The following is a 20914-nucleotide window of genomic DNA, read 5'->3' as shown; positions in this document are numbered from 1 at the left end:
CCTATTTCTCTTTTTTCTGGTTGCGAACCCATCATCAACGGGGATGTTTGGGTTTGAACATGAAAAGCCCGGAAAACGGGCAAGCTAAGAAATTTATTATTGAACTCTTTACTTACTCCAAATTCACAACTTCATCGTCAATAAATTCCTATATGAAATTGAGCAGTTAAACAACTGAACTCCATGTGTCTTGGCAGGTGTTTCAAGTTGAGCAAAACCTAGCATTAGTAATTACCTTAAGGTGATGGCAGACGACAGTGGTTTAAGGACACTCCTTTGTTCTACCCGACTGGTCATTGCTATTGAACAACATGGACATATCAACGAACAAATCGCTGCTCTCTATTTAAATTCTGAGAGAATCAGGAGACTTTTATCAACTTGATGCATAAAGAAGTATGTGCGTCGCGACTCCATCCACTCGGTCACCTCTGCAAGCAAGAACGCGCCCTAGAACAGACACCCTACAACTTACGCCCTTGGTCGAAACTTTCGTGAGTGAACGTTTCCTAACCCAGAACGTTCATTGATGAGAACATAATTTTTGAAATGTTGATTAATCACTAATTCTTTCGAAAACAGCCGGTGGGATCGTATTCGGTCCTGCACGGAGTCCGAGTCCTCGACACGTTGAATACTATCCCACTACAGCCTAACAACGTCATTCTGACGGCTTCAAGCTTTAAATGCCAGCTGGACATCAACGACGCCGCGGATGAGCTCCTCCAAAGATCTCCACTTCATCCCAAGAATCTCGTCCGCCGCTTTGGTCACCGCGCTCATGGTCGGCGCACCCTCGACCGGGGGTTTGAGCTTGTAGTCGGCGGCGGGATAGAGTTTCTGCACCACCTCCGCAATCTCATTCCACGATGTCGTGACGCCGGAGAGGATGAATTCCTGGAACTCCGCCGGGACGGGCGCCGTCAGCGCCCGGGCGAAGGCCTCGGCGACATCCCTGACGTCGACTAGCACGGGAGGGAAGGTGATGTTTCCCGTGCGGACGGCGTCGAGGAAGAGGTAGTTGATGCTGTCGATCTGTTCGGCCTTCTTCTGTAGGAGGCTTGGGCCAGTAACGAAGCTGGGGTGGAAAGTGAGGACTTTGAAAGAGGGGCTGTTCTTTTTGACCCAGTCTTCCGTTGCTTGGTGCGCGAGGATCTTGGAGCCTTGGTATTTGATGGTGTGGCCTGGGAGGCCTTCAGGAAGCTCCATGTTGACGTCGACGGGAAGATCGATGCCAGCGTGCTCTGGAACTTGGTTAGACAAATGAGCCATAGATGGAAAGCATCCTGGTGAAGTTACCTCGGACGACGAGTCCGTTGCCAGCCATTGTGAACAGAGATTCTAAAGATATCAACGCGAGGATAGAAGAGGTGATGAGGACTCTCTTGATGGACGGCGTCGCCTTGGCGGCGTCAAGAACTGAGAGCGTGCCCTGGACAGCGGGATTGATGTAGTCCTCTTGGAAGTCGGCGCCCTGGCCCACCATGGGCGATGCCACGTGGATCACGTAGTCTACGCCAACGACAGCATCGGCAAACGCGTTCGTCTTTGTGAAATCGGGGATGAGAATGAATTGAAGCTGGTCTGCAAATGTTGGGAAAGCTTCTTGGAGCTTCTGAATCTGTTCTTCACGGCGGACGCTGAGTCGGACGCGGTAACCTGTCTTCAAGACGGAGGATGCGATCTGAGAGCCGATGAAGCCGGTGGCTCCGGTGATGAACATGAGTGAGGCGGACATGTTGATAGAGTGAAGATTCAAGGCGAGGGATGTATCATACTATTCGTGTAGAGATGGTCAGAATCGAGAATGAGTGAGTTACATGTCGTGCACTTTATACCTTTGACATCAGAGACGCAACAACAGAGTCATGAACCCCTATCGACTGGCCATCCATCGCTTGGCATTACCATCTCTCATAATTCAGACGCCGATGTTTTTTGTACATAGTAGGTCCGCATACATTGACTTTGACAAGTTTCCATGTACCAATTCGTCTGAGCTCACCCGGGACAGGGATCCCTCTCCACCCGCTCTCGAGCACTCGTCAGAGTAAAGAAGTCAAAGATTACTGATCAGGTAGCGGTGGCTCCGGACAACACTAAATCACCCAGACCGGCAACCGCCCGTCGGGAACACTTATAAGCGTTCCTGGGGTCAAACTTTCAAATTGTCAATCTGTTCCAAAAGGTTACAAAATCGGCCGTTGTGACTGTGATGCTCCAGCCCATCCGGCTCATACAGGATACCCCAGTGGGCGAAGCTTGGCGTAGATATCTTCTAAGCTAGCCGGCAGTACATGCCCATTCTCACCGCCGTCCTTGTTTTCTCCTTCTTTATTATGCGCCCGTTCTTCTTCGTGGTTCTTCTCGCTATCAGTACCTTGCTGCCAGTATTGAGGACGCCGCTGCCCCTCAAACTCGATGATCTCTCCCCCAATCTTTCGGAAATAAACGGCTCCGCCATCCTCATCAGGGTTGTCACTGCTAACATGGCACCTTTCGATTGAGGGAAGCCAGATTGGAGAAGGCAAGATATCTCCAGATTTGCTCCAGCAGAGGGGGAAACACTCCTTCTGAGAGGGCTGTGGCCCGTCTCGCTTTGCTCTCCGTGGGTAAGGCAAAGCGTCACCCACAAACATCTCCTCCAACAGTTGCCAAATCCGACGTCGGTTATGCAGCCCAGAAGGCACGTCAGAGAGGTCGCTATGATAGCCCGTAGTGACCATTTGATGAACGAGCCTTCCACGTTCAAGGCGATCTGACTTGAGACCATAATCCACCCCACGACTGAGTTGCCGGACCAAGAGTTCCCAGTCCCATTCGAAGTCAGGGCCACCCGGGCAACTCTGACAGTCTTTGGCGTCGATGAGCGCTGGATCGATATCCCAGAGCCATGGAAGAAGACCACGTCGGCCAGCCTTGAGTGTGTTCTTCCAGATATTCTGGGATAAAACTCGCGAGGAAACCCGTGGTAGATCGGGCCCCATTGACTTGCAGATCTGGCCCAGGACTTCGATTGGCATCGCAGCCAAACCTTCCATCAGTCGTGTAGCATGATTACTCGCAAAATCCACCTTTGAGCGACATTGCTGCAAATTCTTCAGAAGACATTCCGTTAGCCCTTCGATCTCTAGAGGACTATCCCCCAAAGTCTACAGAATGGGTCAGTATCCATCATAATAGGAGTTCCAGTAGTAAGGCAGTAGAATACGTACGTAAAACAGGTTTGCTCTGGCTGATGGAAATGGCCCAGGCCAATCCAGTCCAGGGCATGCATATTCTGGCCAGTTGATGTCAGGTCTGTAGGAACAATTCCGCCAGATTCTGTAATTTGGCTCAAAATAACATCCGTGCCGTTCACTACACTTCATTGTGACTGCCCGTCTCCATCTCAAGGCCATGAAAAGCCCTCGCAAGTCTCGTATATAGGCGACGTGGGATGATGCGAAAACCTTTTTGCAATTTCCAAGCATGCTTCATGTACTAGTGCATAGACTCGGTCGTCCGTAGCCCAGGAAGCGAAACAGACTGTGATCTTGTTATCAAGTGCGAATCGATCGTATTGATGTCTGTGTGAGGTGTTCGCCTCATACACTTCAATATCGGAAGCTTGTGATCGCGGCCGAACCCCCTGTAAATCTGGCCGAACTCGCGAACGTATCTCATTCATGGGGCAGTAACGATCATCGAAGCCGCGCAGAATTTGCCCGAACTCATCGTCTGGGTCGCAGAGCAAGCGAGCCTCGGGGATCCAATTCAATTCATTGTAGTACTCGGGAAGAGGCTCATCTTCCGGAAGACGAGGGTCGTTTTCATCGCTGAAACACGGGCTGCCACTAACAGTTAGACCACATATCTGGCATGGTGACATGTCCTCATCCATAGTGAAGACAAGACGTCCTGTCTGAGAGATTCGATGTTGGATTTTGCGGCCGTAGAGTCCGGGTGAATGATTGCCTCTGTTTCGTCAACGTGGCAGGAAATGACGAAAGCGACGGGAAAAGGAGAATGTCGCAATTCAAGTGGGCGAGGTGAATGGGCTTTGGGGTCTTTGTACCAACATGCATTCCGACCCCAAGAGCTGGAGCCAAGCGAGAATGTCGCTTGATTTTGGGGTCTGTTGGCCCAACACATGCGCGAGTACTTTCGAAGTGCGTTGTTGGCCGAGAAGCCCCAGCGGCAAACTGCATTGCTCCACACAATAGCATGCATCTGCGCGAATAATGAAAATAGTACACCTACCTGCGTGCCTGGGGGCGCTTTGGGCTTGGAAGCCATGTCCATTTCTGTGAGTTTCAGGTGTTTTGTCTGCAGTTCACTCGCAGGTACCCATGCTGCGTTTGGTCAGCTGCGCATTTAAGGGGGAAATCCCTCTCCTTTCCGAGGGGCCAAGCTCGCCGCCAATTAGGATGGTACTTTCACTGGCACTGATTTTGCGATCGTGATTGACTATTGCTGTTTGCTGATCCCTTCATGTTTGTGAAGTCGAAAGGTCAAAGTCACCCAAAGGTCACAGCATCTCAGGGCCTGAGGTATTTTCAGTCCGTGATGTATCAGTAGCAGCTCGGACGACGAACCTATGGTACTTGAGACTTGGCAGAGTAAGTATTTAATAACCCAAGCTTCTGGTGCTTGCCATCAACTTGTTTAATGCGGTTGAAGGAAGGCTTAAACGGTCGGAATCAACTACATAATCACTATAACTAACAAGAGATCACTGACACTACCTTCTGGTAGTACCGCTATCAGCTTACTAGCTCTGTTGACCTCTGCAAGCATGTTGGGTTCGTACTTCACAAGGAAAGCCTGGCGAGGGTACATGCACCGTCGTCTTATTAATCCCGTGCCATGGATGTATCTGCAATAATCCGATGCGGCATCTCAACCCCTTGTCCAGCGGAATCGAAACTCGCATCTGCATGAAAGTAAGGGACGCGAAGTAAAGGGGCCAACGGCCCCAAGTTCGCGGGGGCGGTGACCTGTTGGTCGTTGGTCTTTCGTGATGATCAGTCGACCAGGCTCTACGGAAGCGCAAATGTCGTTGGTACTAAATTAGTATTGCTGAAGCAAGAGGTGATACTTCTATTAGACCATAAAAGGCTCGAGGGCGTAGGAATGGCATGTTGCTTTCGTTGCGGTTTGATGCTTCGAATCTGTGTAATTTACTTCGTTTGCAACAAACTTGGGACTTCATCCTTCTAGAATCGTTCCGTTCCATTGCTGGTGTTCAGCATGAAGCTTTTCTACATTGTTTGCGTGCTTGTTGGCGCTTCTTCTGCAACCGCCATCAACCTCCATGATTACGGAGAAGGCTCAGAAGAAAGTCAGTCTTTGTCCCTCCACGACCCCCAGGAGACCCACAGCATTAACCAAAATGTTTTGACAGCGAGAGACAACCCACCAATCTCAGGAGAAGGAGGCTCTTCTATTATGACATTCCCTACCTCCAGCCTCGCTGGAAACCTGTCCCGAGTTCTGATGACACCGACAACCCGCGAATGGGCTCCCGAAGTCAGCACTGGCAGCCAGACCACTACTTTTGAGCGCCCTGTCTCGACTCTCGGGTCTACTAGCGACAGGGAAAGGTATTCCACGACTCAAGCCATTCATGTTTCCCACGAGACGAGTCAACCTGTTCCAACCACTCCCGCCGTTCACGACATTCCAACACCAGTATCCACAATGACCACGGTGCCATCGGGGCTTCTCATTCAGACCTTGACAGGCTCCGAATGGAAGGAGAACACCTGGGTCACAACGACTGGAGCCGATGGTTCACCCACTCTGGTTCCTGTGATTGTTGGGTGCCCCGGTTGCAAAGATCGTAGCGGCGGGGGCTTGCTTCTTTGGAATCTCCCACAAATACCCAACGTATCTTTCAAGTTTCCTAATCTCCCCAATCTACCTCAGTTCTTTTTACCATGTGTAAAAGTTCTGTTCTTCGAGATAGGAAACTGTCCCGGCCCTGTGACCGAGTCGACAGACGGTGGCCAACAGGAAGAAGACCATAACAGCAATTCACCAACTGCTTCACAGACACCATCTAGGACTCAACCAACGACAACATACTCATCGACAGTTTCCTCGACAGAAGCCTGTGAAGTTACACAGACAGCTAGTCATTGCGTGGCTACGTGCAGCCCAACAACGACCGACAGTACTAGTACCATTACCTGTTTCACAACGGCATGTCACGCGACGATCACAGGATGTAGTGTCAGCGGGGGCACATCCACCACGACCAAGATGCCCTGCCCAACCCACGATAATGCCGAATACGTTGGAGGTCGCGACCTTGCTGGCGGCAGCTGTCCAATGGGTTGTCCGCAGTGGAGCCTGTCCGACTGGAAACCCTCTAATCCTGTGGATGATGATCAATCCGACGCCAAGAAGAGAGACTTTGCACTGGCTGGACGTATCTTGATTCCGCGTGCAGCGAAGAAAAACATACAACAAATCAAGGGGTGCCGAATCAAAACCGCATGGCCAGCTGGTAAACCTGTGGCGACGCCTGCATACTTCTCTGGTACAGAGTTCCTAGAAGCTGACATAGTAGGCTTTACAAACCTCGACGAGAAGAGGAGGGAATTGAGTGGGAAAGTGCCTAGATGGTACAGCTTGAGGAGCGCTGAAGCACCGGCTTGCACTCCCACCGCCATTACACTTACAACAGAAAAAATTGTATGATGTCATGCAACGACTGAAGAAGGTCGAGAAAGAGAACCCTAAGGACGTCAAGAAGCAATTCAACAGACAAGGCAGCAGACCTTCATTGGATCATATTTGGGAGAAAAGTTGGCTGACGGAGTTCTTGGAGGAAGACAGCTTAAGCACCGAAGCGGCTTCTTTGGCAGGCTTGCCATACAGTGGGGCTGAGAAGATGAACTGCAAAGACTTGAATGCTTACATGTTTAGCTCTCAGAATGAAGGGGAAAGAGGCACACAAAACCTTCTTGCCAGTGTTTACGACGCAATGCCCTTGGCTGATAGGAGAGGAGATGTGGTCAAGCTGCCGGTTGCCGAAGCATTGACCAATTTGGACGAAAAAAATGAATTTTTTATTCACAATACAACAAGGAGTTTGGACGAGCAATATCGAGGATGCCATTGAGCTTATGCAACAAACGAACAATAGGGTATACAACGAGTTGTGAGTCATTTAGTGCTTCTTCTTTTCTTTCTTGGTGATATGCCTCTGTAACTTCAAGAACAGCTTTCTCTAACGAAAAGAGTGACCAGTATCAAAATTGACAAGATTCTGGCAGAACAGAATCCTGGAGTGGCAGCTTTCACGCAGGAAGGGGAGTTTCTGAGCGCACGCTTTCGCAATTACATGGACGACTTTCTCAATAATCCGGCGACAGGAGTGAAAGCACTTGTCATGAACTCGGCGGATTCGATGAAGCAGGTCATCGCAACAGGCTTTGCGTCTCTCAATGACCGAAGCCAGCGATTTACTGAAGCCGGTCTCACTCAGGACTTCGAATTGGGAAAGAGAAAATGGGAGCACCTTCGCAACCTGCCCCGTTCGACATGGGAGATTCAGATTTCATGGTCATGGTTGAGATGTGACGCCCTTGCCCGAAGAGGCGGGGAGGAGTTCGGTGCGTGCCACTTCGCACCGCCGATGTCAATGCCTCCGGAATCGACCATCGCATCGTCTCTTGCACCAACCCAGACCAGCCTCCCGACCGATGCCAACACCTTCACAACCACCTCGTCATCTGCTTCGGAGATGATTACAGATCCAGCTGGCTCATGCACAAGAGATGAAGAGTGTAGAAGCATACAATGTTCTGATGGATCTTTGGGTGCCTGTTTGGCTTTGCCGTTGGGGTGGGGAAACGCTTGTGGCTGTCAGCCTCTCAAATGGGAGACTTCTACGTTGTCATACGTATCGACGGCATCTACTGAAACGCAACCGCAGACGACGCGTACATCGATGAAGACCCCTCCACCAAAGACTTCGCTACAGAGCAAGCCTTCTTCAACCACAGCCGTCCCACCACGTTGGACTCAGACTTGCAACCCGGGGGGACTACGGTTCGACAAGGATGCCGCCACTGATTTTGTCGAAGAGTAAGTCAAAGCACCCACTTTCCGGCCACCCCTGCATTCCGGCCACCCAAAAAATGCCGCCCAGCCACCCACTTTCTAGATAACCTCCTACTTCTAACTACTACAACATTTTCTGTTTTTATCCAAACTCCATCATTTTTTCAGGATACCTTTTTGATTACTTAATGGTTCAGTATACCGAAAATGAGATTAACCAAGCCCTTGCCGATATGGCAAATGGCATATCGGCCCGCAATGCCTCCAGGCGATGGGGAGTACCACGATCAACACTTCAAGACCGGACTAAAGGCGCCCAACAGAGAGCAGCTGCCTTTGAGGACCTCCAGCGACTATCCCATACCCAGGAGGCTAAGCTGGCCAGCTGGGTGCAAATCCAGGCTGACCTCGGGCTGCCACCAACCCATCAACAAGTGAAGGACTTCGCCCAGCGCATCCTCCATGCCATGGGGGATACCCAACCCCTAGGGAAGCGATGGATGGATGGATTCCTGCGAAGAAACCCATATATCAAGGTCCAGAGAAGTCGCTCTATTGATTCCAGGCGTGTTAATGGGGCATCTACTGAGGTTATTAGGCAATGGTTCAAATATCTCGCGATGCCTCGCATCACAGCCATCAAACCAGCTAATCGATATAACATGGATGAGACTGGCATCCTTGAGGGCAAGGGGGATAATGGGCTGGTGCTGGGAAGGGCTGCCACGAAGTCAGTTAGGAAAAAGCAGCCTGGATCACGAGCCTGGGTATCTATCATCGAGTGTATCTCTGCTGTTGGCAAGGCACTGCATCCACTGGTTATATATAAGGGCAAGAAGGTCCAACAGCAGTGGTTTCCTCTAGACCTTGACCCATACAATGGATGGGAATTCACAGCAACAGAAAATGGATGGACTACTGATGATACTGCTGTTGAGTGGCTGCAAAGAGTCTTCCTCCCTCAGACTAGGCCCTCTCAACCTGACCAGGTCAGACTGCTTATCCTAGATGGGCATGGGAGCCATACGACAACAGATTTTATGTGGGAATGCTATACCAACAACATCCATCTATTATTCCTACCACCACATACCTCCCATGTCCTCCAGCCACTTGATCAGTCAGTCTTCAGCCCTGTCAAGGCAGCCTATCGTAAGGAGCTTAGTTACCTCACCCAGTGGAACGATTCGACTATCATAGGCAAGAGGAACTTCATAACATGCTATCAGAAGGCTCGCCTTGCTGGTCTAACAGAAAGCAATATAAAGAGTGGCTGGAAATACACTGGGTTATGGCCTGTTGCTGCTGCAAAGCCACTTATGAGCTCCCTACTACTACCCAAGGCATCATCAGCATCACTAGCACTATCAACACCACTCAACAAGAAGGCTAAGGGTGCTTATGATGCCCAGAATTCCCAGGATAACGAGGAATGGGTATCTGGTTCCTCTGCTGTTAAGTGGTCTACGCCAAGGAAGATGAAGGACCTTGGCGACCAACTACATCTGTATAGTCAACTGGAACAAAGTATCGCCACACAACGCCAGCTCTTTAGAAAGGTGAAGAAAGGCTTCCAAGAGCAGTCCATGGAGTTGGCTACCGCCCAGCATCAAATACAGCTCCTCCAGGCCCAAGTCAACAATAGCATCACTAGGAAGAGGAAGGCTGTTCACATCGACCCAAACACGAAGTTCGGACCATTGGCGACGTACGGCAGGCCCAGATTGAGGCTGGCGATGCCCTCGATGATACACATGAATCCAGCGCCTCTGATTACCCTAGTGAGGCCGAAAGCTGTATAATAGTGGCAGCGATACCCAGTCGATAGTTGATTAATAAAGTGGTGGTTGTTATGAATGCATCATTTTTGGGTGGCCGGAATGCAGGGGTGGCCGGAAAGTGGGTGCTTTGACTTATTGTAAGAAAGCCACCTGGGATGAAAAATGGTTCAGTGCTGCTACGGACGGAAAGATGGTCAAGCAGAAGGGCATCTCGGTATGGGAAAACCAGAAGGACGACAAGGTGTCGTCTTTCAGGTTCATCATTCATGCTGTCAAGCCTGCGAATGAAGGCAACAGGAAAGCATGGTGTGACACCGAAGGAAAAGGGGCCCAACTGAACACAGCTCTAGAGCTGCTACAGTCGGAAGATGGTGTCCAGGAGTGCCGGAAGCAATTGCAAGAGTTGCTCAAATGTAAGCAAAAATCTCTTCCATCATATTGAGGAAATTCAGCTGACACAGATGCAGGTCGACCGAATGCCAACAACGCCGATAGGCCTTCCGGAGGAACTCGCGCCGGTCTCTGTCTTCAATGGACCCTTCAGGTAACGAGGGATGAAGTGTGATCAAATTAGCCTACACCCTAGGGGCCTGCTCTGTAAAGTTTGAAACGGGGTTCACCTTTAGGGTGGATACACCCGACCATCAAAGACTGGAGCAATTTTTTTCAGAATTCAGGCTAGGGTTTGACAGACCGATCCATCATTTTCTCGATTGGGGCAAACTTTGTTCGTTCATCAAACGCCTAGCTAGACAACAACTGAGTTTCTTTCCTCATCCTGTACTTCTTTCTGGTCAAGACTATGGTCCACAATTTCGTGGGCATCTAAGACCATGTCAACCTCTTGAGCCATGGTTTCAAACCGAGATTCGACTCCCTTTGTAGCCGGAGGAAACCAGAAACTCAGTGCATAATAGGCCAGCCCGCTCACAATAACACTGAGAAGGTACCCCATCTCCCACAAATGTGTCCCCCCAGAGGTGACGTTCACCGTACCGAAGGTCCCGACAAACCCTGGGAAAGGTAATGCAACACCGAGGATCCATGCGGCAATTGCGCGTATATTCCAGCCTTTGTAGTACCAATATCTGGAACTCTCGTTGCCGACGTACAGTTCCGTGATGGAAAAGTTACCGTTGGCGACAAAGAAGTAATCGACGATGCAGATAGCAGCAAATGGTCCCATCAAGATGGAATATCCGGACAGAAAGGTCAGCAAGCTCTTCGCACTTTCGATGATGCGCCACGGAACGATTGGGAATGTCAGCACTGCGCAAAGAACCTGACCCCTTCGAATGTTTATCCAACGAGGGAAAAGACCTGCAATGTCGGAACCGAAAGGCAAAGAGTTTGCAGCTACGTTGGTGCCGAGAATTGCCACGGCAAAAGCGAAAGAGGCGAGAAACACAAGCCCTCTCGATGCAGGGCTCATCTGGTAGTAGTCAAGTGCCTCGCCCAGAACATCCCATAAGTTCCAGTAGGCCTTTCCCCAGACATTGGAAGTTGCACTGGCCACCAAAATTCCGAACAGCGCAGGAAGAGCGCTGAAGATCGGATATGTGAGCAACTGCGACAATGACTGGTCACTCGGCTTCCGAGCCCATCGAGCGATATCTGCCTGAGCCACAATAAGCGCCGAGCAACCCCCAAAACCGGAGTTCAGGGCACTCATCCAGAGCCAACCGTAGTACCCAGGATTGCTGATCTTAGGGGAAACTTGGAAGCTCGGCCCAATGGAGCCCCCGTTCAATACGATGGCCCAGATCAACACCGCAAAGCAAGCGGGGGCAACCATGCATGACTTGGCGACGAAATACCAGTTGAGATTGCGCGGGTGAATAAAGATGAACGGCATGGAGAGAACCCAGAAGACAAAGAGCGCGACCATAGTCTGCGTAGTGATGCCCTCGGAGACGGGGATGTTGTTGGGAATGTTGTGCCAGGAGGGCCAGATGCAACGGAGGCAGATGGAAACGAAGTTGGCGCCATAGAAAGAGTTCACAGAAAACCATATGGCGGCGACGACGCAGCGTGACAGGATTGCAAAGTAGCTTCCCCACATGCCAAAGCTGGCACGGGCGTAGACAGGGAAACCAATGTGGTATGCTGCTGGCCCTCGACCATTGGCGACGAGCAGTACGGCGCCGATGATGTGTGAAACAACCACGGCGAGCCACGCGGCGTACCATGGCATTCCCAGAGCAATCATCGCGCTCCCAGTTGTCCAAGTGCCAGTTGCAAACGAAGAGGCGAGCCAAAAGGATGTATAGTGTAACCATGTCCAAGTTCGATGGGCAGGTTCGGTTGGGTCGAGATCATGATTGGACCATACATGCTGGTTGCTGCTGAGCTCAGGAGCTGTTTCTGACGTGACGCTATACGGGTTCTGAGGGGCCTCGAGGGCATGGACGATGCCTTGCCAAGAGATCCTTCGAGAGAAAATAGACAGATTAGGAGTCATGGCTGCATGGGAGACAATGAAGAGACACGCGGATGATAGCTGAGGGTGTCTTGGTATGGGAGGCACTTGTTGTATTCATACATACTGTTGCTATTTAATCCATCCCACAAAATCGGTTGACAGGGGCACTGTATCCCGTGATGATACTCGGCACACTTCAACATTAGCACCCGGCAGTACTTTGTTCGCAGTCAGGCACATGCATAACTGCTACCAGTCGAAGACTTGCTGCGGGCGTGAGACGATGTAATGGTGATATCAGATAAGAGGCGGGGATTTGTGCGTCGTCGGACACTAACGCAGAATGTCCACTGGGATGGACTGTAGATGCGTCGGTCGGACGATGCCAATTCCCTCGGACCGCAAACGCGTTACATCGTTGATTGAGAAGGATCTGATCATTGAAGGGCGCGTCAAGCCTCGAGATTTGTACTACTAGTGCCCGAACCCAGGTGATTTACTCTGGAAGCTTTACTTGGTAGCAGTGTAAATGGCTTGTCAGAATATCATTGAAAACACTTGGACTTCTAGAATAGAAGAATCGCAATGTTGATGAAATCGTGTTCGGAGCTACCACGATTGCTGCTAGCTGCTCTAATGTCAAATTGCCCAGCTGAAAATTTGGATTCAACCAAGACATTAGTGATGTTTGTATTAACCCACAGAAGTACGAACGATGCGTTTTCACTCCCGGGTCTCGCTGATTCTCCTGATGGCAGACGCTAGCCTCTCAATACCTTCCACAAGTTCTTCCTTTTCGTGCCAGGCCCAGCACAATCTTGCACCATTCAAGTATGAAGTTTCCCCCCTGCTCATGCTCAATGGGTCATCAGGCACCGCGAATATTGACCCAGGAGCAATCTTCAAATTGAAGTCCTGTAGTGCAACCTGCGCAATTTTCGCACCTGTGAACTTCCCAAAGAAGACGTAAAGGAAAAAGCCACCGGCCACATTGGAGTCGCTATTCCCAGCGACCATCCTGGCACCTAAAGGATAAAGGCATCGTTTGATGGCGTTGGTCAAGGCATGGTAGCGCTCGCGATAGACTGGAATAAGACAATCGTTGATGTGTGTTGTCATAACTCCGTTCTGCAACATTCTGTCTATCACGAGTGACGCGAAATGACTTTGGCAACCCCCGGAGACGCTTGCTCCGCTTTGATCAAATCAGTGTCATACAAAACTAATTGGGGACTCGCAACTTACACGGTTCCCATCGCGGCAACAAAGTCCGGAGTGCCTTCTAGCCAGCCCACCCTCATACCTGGGGCCACGATCTTGGAAAATGATCCATTGCTCACAGAATTTCCAAACACAGTAGCACCTTCCATATCTCGATCAACGTCCACAATTCGGGGTTGACACTGAGGTATTTCCTCAGACGAAGTATCGCCGTTGTCGTCTGCATACCATCTCAGCATATCGTACACGTCGTCGGTGACAATCAATGCATCGTGCTTGCGTGCCAACTGCACAAGCTTCCTTCTGTTCTCGATTCCCATAGTCTTTCCACTTGGATTGGAGAAAGTCGGAATGAGGTAGATGACGTGTTTGTAGATCTTTGGGTAACCAGCCTTTTCAAGCTTTCTTGGCGGTAAAGACGCGTCTGCCGGCCATTCGTTGTCGACTTCTTGGAGAGCTTTAGCTAAGAAGTCCAAATCCACGCCATCTTCACCCTCGGGTGCGCCACGGATGCGTGCCATCAGACCAGCATCTCTCAAAATAGGACAAGCGAGGAAGTACGTCGGCTCGACCATCCAGACAGCGCGTGTGCTGGGGTCCGTGAACTTCTGCAGGATGGTTGCCAGTCCGTTAGAGGCGCCATTTGTGATCACGATGCGCTCGCTTGGGATGGACCCAGCGGATGGAGCGTAAAAGTCGTTGAGCCATTTCCCGATTGACTCTCGTAGGCTGGTACTTCCTAGTTCAGGGCCGTAGAGGAGCTGCTTGTTGATGTCGTTTCGGCGGAAGACTGCGGCAGATGCAGATTCTAGCGCCTCGACCGGATGCAAACGCGGCGTAGGCCATCCGCCCTGGAGGTTGATATGCGATTGATCGACTGGAGACTTGGCAATCATGATTCCGGATGACGAGGGCAAGGCTAACGGCACTCTGTGTGGGATGCAGTCAAGACAGTAGGCATGGCTTTTAGGAAATAGGCCGCGGTACGAATTTCCACAACGCTGGTTTCTTTTTGATACCAAGCGGCATGAGTCCGAGGCCTCTCAGATTACGCTGCGGCATCGTTCCCCTACGCAATCCTTGCTACACGTGAATTGGAACCGGCACTGTGTTCACTTGACCCGCAATTGTCGGACATCATTTCTGAAAGTCCGCTCGAGATAGAATGATCGCACTCACCTTGGATATGACTGATAAGAACAGAAGGCATACCGTATTAATTACGTAGGCCTGGAGCGCCTCGCGGATGTGTGACTAGCGACGCCATTTCGGTCGTGACACATTCAGTAGAGCTATTATTGTAGTTCAATGAGCAGACAACGTTAAGAGCCTTTTCCTCACTACTAGGTAGAAAAGGTCCACACTGAGTTGCAATGAATTTCATTTTGTTAGATGCAATTTGAAATGCTTGCTTGAGTACAGCTCTACTAGGTAGAATATGCGCGACTGCAGTACCAGCAAATCCAGCGACACAGAGTAACATCAAGTCAGCGCATCATTGTGCGTGCAGCAAGGTTGAGGAGGAGCATAGTTCGGAAGATTTGTCTATTTTGCGTGGCAAGATATGTCCTCTAGCAAACCGCATGGGTAAACCAATCCAGCATCACCCTCATCAATACAATCACGATGCTCGCGGAGGAGCACTCTGAGCACTTGTTAGCTACGACTCGACAAATTTTCGGGATACTTACAGGAAAGATATGATAAGTGTCAATGAGTATTCTTCCATCATCAAATCGTTGGAAATGGAGTCTTGCTGCCCATCCCATCTCGCCCGTCGTCCCATCGTCATAAACGTAGTTGCTCTGTCCATGGAGCATCACCTCGTTGGCATTACCAGGGCTAAAAGGGAAGACTTTGAAAACAGTGTGCTTTCTCGATGCCTGACCCTTCCAGGAGCCGAGATTTACCTCAGCTATTTCTGCCCGGGCGCTGGGCATCAGTATTGCTTGTCCCGCATCACAGATAGAAGTATACTTACTGGCGCGACCCCGAACATTAGTTGCTGCCTTTTTCATGACACCATCTTCTGTGAAGCAATCGGCCCACGAATTTGCATTCTCTTTATCGTCGGAGAAGGTGTAGAAACGTTGAAGAAACTCGGCCAAAGGCTTGTCCAACGCCGAGGGGTCATGCTCAAAAGAGTGCGCCGCAAGTGCTTCAGGTGTCGGATCCATCGGAAAGCTCTGCGTATGTTCGATAGAGTGAACAGCGAATGTCTCAGACCTTAGTCTGTCAATCATGCCCCGTGCTTCTTTATCTCAATGCAATCGGGCCAAGCGCACTTGATGAAGCTGTCCTGAATGCCCCACATCATTCGGACAAGAGCTCAAAAGTCCGACAGGTCGTCCAATAGCCCAAACTCATGCATTGATACCGTGCATACATAAGCTATGAGTTGTTATGCTCAGATGTGGCACACCTTGGGGTATGATGCAGCACATGATTTATTACAGCACTATTCAAAATGGCACCCAAGGCACTTTGCTGTTTTTCCGTCGACATTGACGCTGTTTGCGGTTGGATCGGATCATACGGAGGCGAAGAATCCGTTTCTGACATCTCACGAGGTGTCCACTATTCTCTTGACGTGATGGCTTCTGGATACTTAGACTGGATGAATAGGCTATTTTGCTGGTACTGTTGGAGTCCGGCGTCTGCTGAACCTCTTCAAGAAGTACAATATCAAAACGACTTGGTTCATTCCCGGCCACACCTTAGAGACTTTTCCCGAAGAGTGTGCTCTTATCAGGGATGCGGGCCATGAGATTGGTCTGCACGGCTACTCGCACGAGAATCCGAAAGAGATGACAGTTGAACAGCAACGAGTAGTTCTAGACAAGACGTACCGACTTGTTACGGAGTTCTGTGGCAAGCCTCCTAGAGGCTCAGTAGTCCCGTGGTGGGAGACTCCCAAGGAAGGCGCCGAGCTCATGTTGGAGTACGGTAAGACCCCGAAGATAATGGCTCTAGAACTTCCAAGAAGACTTATTTTTGGGAAAGGCCTTGAATACGATCACTCTTTCTCTCACCACGACGCGATACCTTACTGGCTGCGTGTCGGTGACGAGTGGACCAAGATTGACTACTCGAAGCATCCGGATACATGGATGAAGCCGCTGGTGAGAGGTGAGGAGACCGGCTTAGTGGAGATTCCTGCAAGCTGGTATCTGGATGATCTCCCTCCAATGGTAAGCGAAACGAAAGAAACCCTGTCTAACACAGGCGCTAAGACATGCAGATGTTCATTAAGAACATGCAGAACAGCCATGGCTGGGTGCATCCATCGGTTGTCGAGGATCTGTGGAAGGACCACTTTGACTTCTTCTACGAGAACTACGACAATTTCTGCTTCCCAGTCACAATTCATCCCGATGTTTCGGGGCACCCTCACGCACTAAAAATGCTGGAAAGGTAACACTTCTGGAAGAGACTTTTTCAACACGTGTACTAATGGCTAGTCAGGGTGATTCAATATTTGATGACGAAGCCTGGTGTGGAGTTTGTGAAGATGGAAGATATTTGCGATGAGTTCAAGTCTCGCAGCTCTCCTCCTGCTGGAGCCAGAATGCCAGCCGAAGCAGGATCTATCATTAGATGTTGATTCGTATGAAGTCGTTCCTGGACGTGGAATCGCGTCTGAATCGCTTGTTTGTGTAGTAGATACATGAAATAAGAAGTATTCATGATTTAGTTTCAACATTTCATAGACATCATTTAGTCGGCCTTCAATTCAGGGATGTGCAGATTGTTGCAAGATAAATCTCCACACGACTCTACAACTTCTGTACTCTTTTCTACTCTACAAGTGTCGGCTGCGACAAGAAAAACTGGATGGCCATCTCGCCAGCCAGCAACCTTGTATCTTCCTGATCTACAAGTCTCAAATACTCCTTCATCTTCTCATCATCGGGTATCATCCCAGATTGCTGCACGGCTAATGTGCTCCATTTGTTGATGAAAGTGTCAAATTCCGGGTGCCCCTGGTAGGTCAACACCCGGCCCGGCATTAAGAATCCCTGAACTTCGCACAAGGGAGATGTGCCCATCTGCACCCAGTTCGGAGGCAGTGGTCCGTCCAGTTGTACCACATCTTGGTGAAGAAACTGGTACGAGACGGTGTCGCCCTTCAGACAAGGGAAATGGGATGCGAAGTCCTCTGAAAGCGACACTTGATGAACCCCAATCTCCCAACCCTTGGGGTTCTTCACTACCCGAGCGCCATGTTTGGATAGAAAGGCCTGGCCAATGAGTTGGTGGCCAAAACATCCCCCGAATATTTTCACATTTGGAGAGTTCTCATAGACATCTGCGGCCAGTCAGTGATTGTAAACCATGGCTGAACAACATCCTCGAAGACATACCTCGGAGGAAGGCAGCTAGCTTGTGAATCCACGGCTCATCATCATATGCTGAAGCCACGGAACCAGTGACGACGAGGGCATCGAAATCTTCCATTGGCAAGGGATACTCGTCTTTGAGAATCACATCGAAGCCAGTAACCTCGGCAATAATTTGGCCGTTCGGCCTTTTGGCGTTGTACGCATTGACAGATGCTAGAATCCAGCTGGCGAAAATGTCGTCAAATTGGCCCCTATCTTTCGCAATGTTCTCGGGAATAGGAAAGCAGCAGAGAACCGCAATCCGGAGTTTGCGGCGTGGGGTTACTACCGTCATGATGATCCTGGGGTGTTGTCTCGGTTCGGTTAAGTTCTGGCTGGCTGGGAATTCGAAGACAGATAATGTCCTTGATAAGACGATACCCAGTTAAACCTTGTCGAAATGTACCGAACAGATATAAATAAGGTGGGAATATACCTCCACAAACCGGCTCGACAGCGGCACAGCGGACATCGCACATTAGTCCGCCGTGGGGCCGGTGTTGATAACAGCGGGGAACTGCCGAGATAAGACAAGTCAGGGGATCCATCCGGAGCGGATGACTGATTCAGTCGCCTAATCGGGATATCGAGTGCGGAGGTTGAGACCGGCGGCAGTGAGACATTCGGAGCCATGTCACGCTCATGCTCATGAGTTATGCTTCATTGCAGAACAATACAGCAAAAATGAGCCAGACGCTGTACGGTATCCCGTGGCTACGCGCTCAACGTGAGATTGCCTGCTGTCGCTGTCGTCGCCGTAAGAAGAAGGTTGGGAAATCACATTGATGCGCAATTGTGGCGCCCAAGCTGACAAAATGCCAGTGTGATAAACGCCGCCCGCTGTGCGGCGAATGTGCCAGGTCCGGTGCAGGTGAGAGTCGAAGGCATTTCCATTACCCACATCACTGAAGTTGACTCGATCTTGTGTCCAGAATGTGTGCCACTCGCCCCTAAGAAGTCTGCCATGACCACACTTCCAGCTGGGTAAGCAACCTACTGTATCATGCAGGGAATGTAGTTCTCATAGTCATTGGCCATTAGATACGTTCATCTGCTCGAGGAACATATAGCGACACTTGAAACTCGCCTCCGACAGTCCAATCCGTCGATTGCCGGTGACCATTTTCTGAGCGACCCCAGAGCAAGACCTGTCAACACCCCAGCCTCGATGGATTTGATAGCAGATGATGCTGTGCCTCCATTGAATATGTTGAGCAGACTTTCAGATGGGCCACTGGATGTCGCCGGGCCTGCTTCTCCCACTGATCCACCTGGTGCCGGCCCAGTGGCAACTCCGGATTGGGTGCTCGGGACATTCGATGAAGCCATCGACTTCGATCTTGCAGCATTGAGCGGCAGAGATATCTCACCGTTAACAAATCCTCCACGAGACCGCATGACGGATCAATCTCAATCAGAACCCACAACGTTTGAGGCCGATGACATCCAAGACATGGAACCCGGCGCACCTTCTCTTCAGCTCGCCATCCAAGAAGAACGGCTGACCGAGTCATACTTGCCTCTGTCAGTTGCTGGTCGCTATGTGAAGGAATACTTCACAAGTGCTCACCCCATGTGGCCGTTCTTACATCGCCAGCAATGGGAGGACTGGTGGAAGTATTGGTCTGGCCCGGCGAGACAAATGAACTCACCAGGCTCGCAGACTTTCTTCGTGGACATGGTGCTTTCAATTGGTGCTCTGCTGGTTCATGGATCGACCCCCTCTTCCGAACACCTGGACCTTTCTCGGGCATCCTTTCAACGAGCCATGGCGAAGTACAGGTCTTATGAGATCCAAGAGTCATCGCCTATTTTGCGTACGCAGTCATCTCTACTACTGACTGTGCACGCGATGCATCTCGACTCCGTCCGAGACCTCTTCGATTGCGCCTCAGAATCAGTGAAGAACTGTGCATTATCGGACCTCTCGTATCAAAGATCACGGCGAAAAGCACCTTCAACGCAACAGCATGGCATCGACGACGTCGTTCAGAAAATGGTTACAAGGACATGTCTCGTAATAGATATTATCATATCTAACACGATGGAACATAGTCTTTGTTCGGAAAACTCATTGATGGATGACGATAACATGTCAGAGCTAGACGGCTCTGTGTCTTCCGAAGAGCTCAGGCTCGGCAATCCCTTCGAGTTCAACTCAGCTGCTCCATCGCCTGCAGATGTTGCCCTGGAAGAACACATTTTCCAGCTTCGTCGGATTTAGTACCGTATCCTGAAGATTACGCGGAGATTGGAACATGATGCGCAAAGAGAAGGCCATCCCGTCCCCAACTTATGGCGCTCGTGGCCTCGGCACGATTTGGATCGTTGGATCCACGACATTGACTCCCTTTCTGACTCTGCAGAGCGTCAAAGAAAGTTTCAATCGAGCGCATGGCTACAGAAGCTGGCCAACTATACAGCCATTTCGTTGTTCCCGAACCCATACTTGGCCATTCGAGGAGGGGACTCGAAACACCTTGTGACTGCAGCCTGCTCCGTTCTCGTATCTTTTCGGAGGTTCCGGGTCAGAGATCACACTACATGCTATACTTGGACTGCAGTATGTCTGTACAGCAACCATAAAATCCATTCACTAACATTGTCTAGCTCCTTCATCAATTCCAAGCTGGCATCTGCGTGGTCTTTTGCCTGTGGGCAACGCCTACACACCAGCAAATGGCGCTATACGATCGCCGCCCAGTCTGCCAAGCGTTATTTGCCTGTCTTGCAACCTTGATTGACTTTGCAAGCAAGTGGAGCTCTGCTCAAGTCTTCCGTGACGTTTTCGAGTTGCTGATGGAGGCTGTGCCTGTCGTGGAGTTTGGCGACCCATCTCAATCCTGGTCTATCACACCTCCTCAATCGGCTAACTTACAACTGTTCATAACTGAACTGGAGGATCTGAAGGTGCAGCAGAAAGTAATCAATATGCTCAAAACTATGCGTAAGGGGCGAGTACCGTTCACGTCGCCATCAGTGGAGGAGACGCAATGGATTCAGTACGAGCACAACGAACATATGTCTTAATTGCCATCTTCTAGAAGAATTTT

General features: G+C 50.3%; 8 protein-coding genes across 8 annotated transcripts; 4 read left to right on the top strand and 4 right to left on the bottom strand.

Moving 5' to 3' along the window:
• Positions 1–675: 675 nt before the first annotated feature.
• Positions 676–1738, bottom strand: CGGC5_v016350 (putative uncharacterized oxidoreductase; the record flags this gene model as incomplete). The annotated part of the gene is made up of 2 exons (XM_032024951.1): positions 676–1244; positions 1300–1738. The coding sequence occupies 2 exons, from the start codon at positions 1736–1738 to the stop codon at positions 676–678; spliced, it is 1008 nt and encodes a 335-aa protein (XP_031893283.1).
• A 5311-nt stretch (positions 1739–7049) lies between these two features.
• On the top strand, positions 7050–8707 carry CGGC5_v016349 (uncharacterized protein; the record flags this gene model as incomplete). The annotated part of the gene is made up of 5 exons (XM_066153509.1): positions 7050–7150; positions 7240–7604; positions 7928–8043; positions 8253–8591; positions 8654–8707. The coding sequence occupies 5 exons, from the start codon at positions 7050–7052 to the stop codon at positions 8705–8707; spliced, it is 975 nt and encodes a 324-aa protein (XP_066007337.1).
• A 10-nt stretch (positions 8708–8717) lies between these two features.
• Positions 8718–10401, top strand: POGK-1 (Pogo transposable element with KRAB domain; the record flags this gene model as incomplete). Its single annotated transcript, XM_032022698.2, has 3 exons — positions 8718–9836; positions 9979–10249; positions 10304–10401. 3 exons carry the CDS (start codon positions 8718–8720, stop codon positions 10399–10401), a joined length of 1488 nt encoding a protein of 495 aa, XP_031893285.2.
• A 183-nt stretch (positions 10402–10584) lies between these two features.
• Positions 10585–12297, bottom strand: DAL4-1 (Allantoin permease; the record flags this gene model as incomplete). Its single annotated transcript, XM_032021578.1, has 1 exon — positions 10585–12297. One exon carries the CDS (start codon positions 12295–12297, stop codon positions 10585–10587), a length of 1713 nt encoding a protein of 570 aa, XP_031893286.1.
• A 1202-nt stretch (positions 12298–13499) lies between these two features.
• Positions 13500–14375, bottom strand: CGGC5_v016346 (Uncharacterized protein; the record flags this gene model as incomplete). Its single annotated transcript, XM_032020458.1, has 1 exon — positions 13500–14375. The coding sequence occupies one exon, from the start codon at positions 14373–14375 to the stop codon at positions 13500–13502; it is 876 nt and encodes a 291-aa protein (XP_031893287.1).
• Positions 14376–15946: 1571 nt separating this feature from the next.
• On the top strand, positions 15947–17083 carry pgdA-0 (Peptidoglycan deacetylase; the record flags this gene model as incomplete). Its single annotated transcript, XM_066153508.1, has 5 exons — positions 15947–16049; positions 16105–16425; positions 16483–16670; positions 16721–16893; positions 16945–17083. 5 exons carry the CDS (start codon positions 15947–15949, stop codon positions 17081–17083), a joined length of 924 nt encoding a protein of 307 aa, XP_066007207.1.
• Positions 17084–17276: 193 nt separating this feature from the next.
• On the bottom strand, positions 17277–18156 carry CGGC5_v016344 (putative glutamine amidotransferase-like protein; the record flags this gene model as incomplete). The annotated part of the gene is made up of 2 exons (XM_032035471.1): positions 17277–17788; positions 17844–18156. The coding sequence occupies 2 exons, from the start codon at positions 18154–18156 to the stop codon at positions 17277–17279; spliced, it is 825 nt and encodes a 274-aa protein (XP_031893199.1).
• Positions 18157–18545: 389 nt separating this feature from the next.
• uaY-4 (Positive regulator of purine utilization) lies at positions 18546–20085 on the top strand (the record flags this gene model as incomplete). Its single annotated transcript, XM_032034350.2, has 4 exons — positions 18546–18629; positions 18684–18732; positions 18794–18845; positions 18903–20085. 4 exons carry the CDS (start codon positions 18546–18548, stop codon positions 20083–20085), a joined length of 1368 nt encoding a protein of 455 aa, XP_031893191.2.
• Positions 20086–20914: the final 829 nt, after the last annotated feature.

The sequence above is a fragment of the Colletotrichum fructicola genome (assembly GCF_000319635.2).
Source record: "Colletotrichum fructicola Nara gc5 chromosome Unknown KSG_Nara_v1_contig10, whole genome shotgun sequence".
NCBI lineage: Eukaryota > Fungi > Ascomycota > Sordariomycetes > Glomerellales > Glomerellaceae > Colletotrichum > Colletotrichum fructicola.
This window is presented reverse-complemented; position numbering and strand designations above follow the sequence as displayed.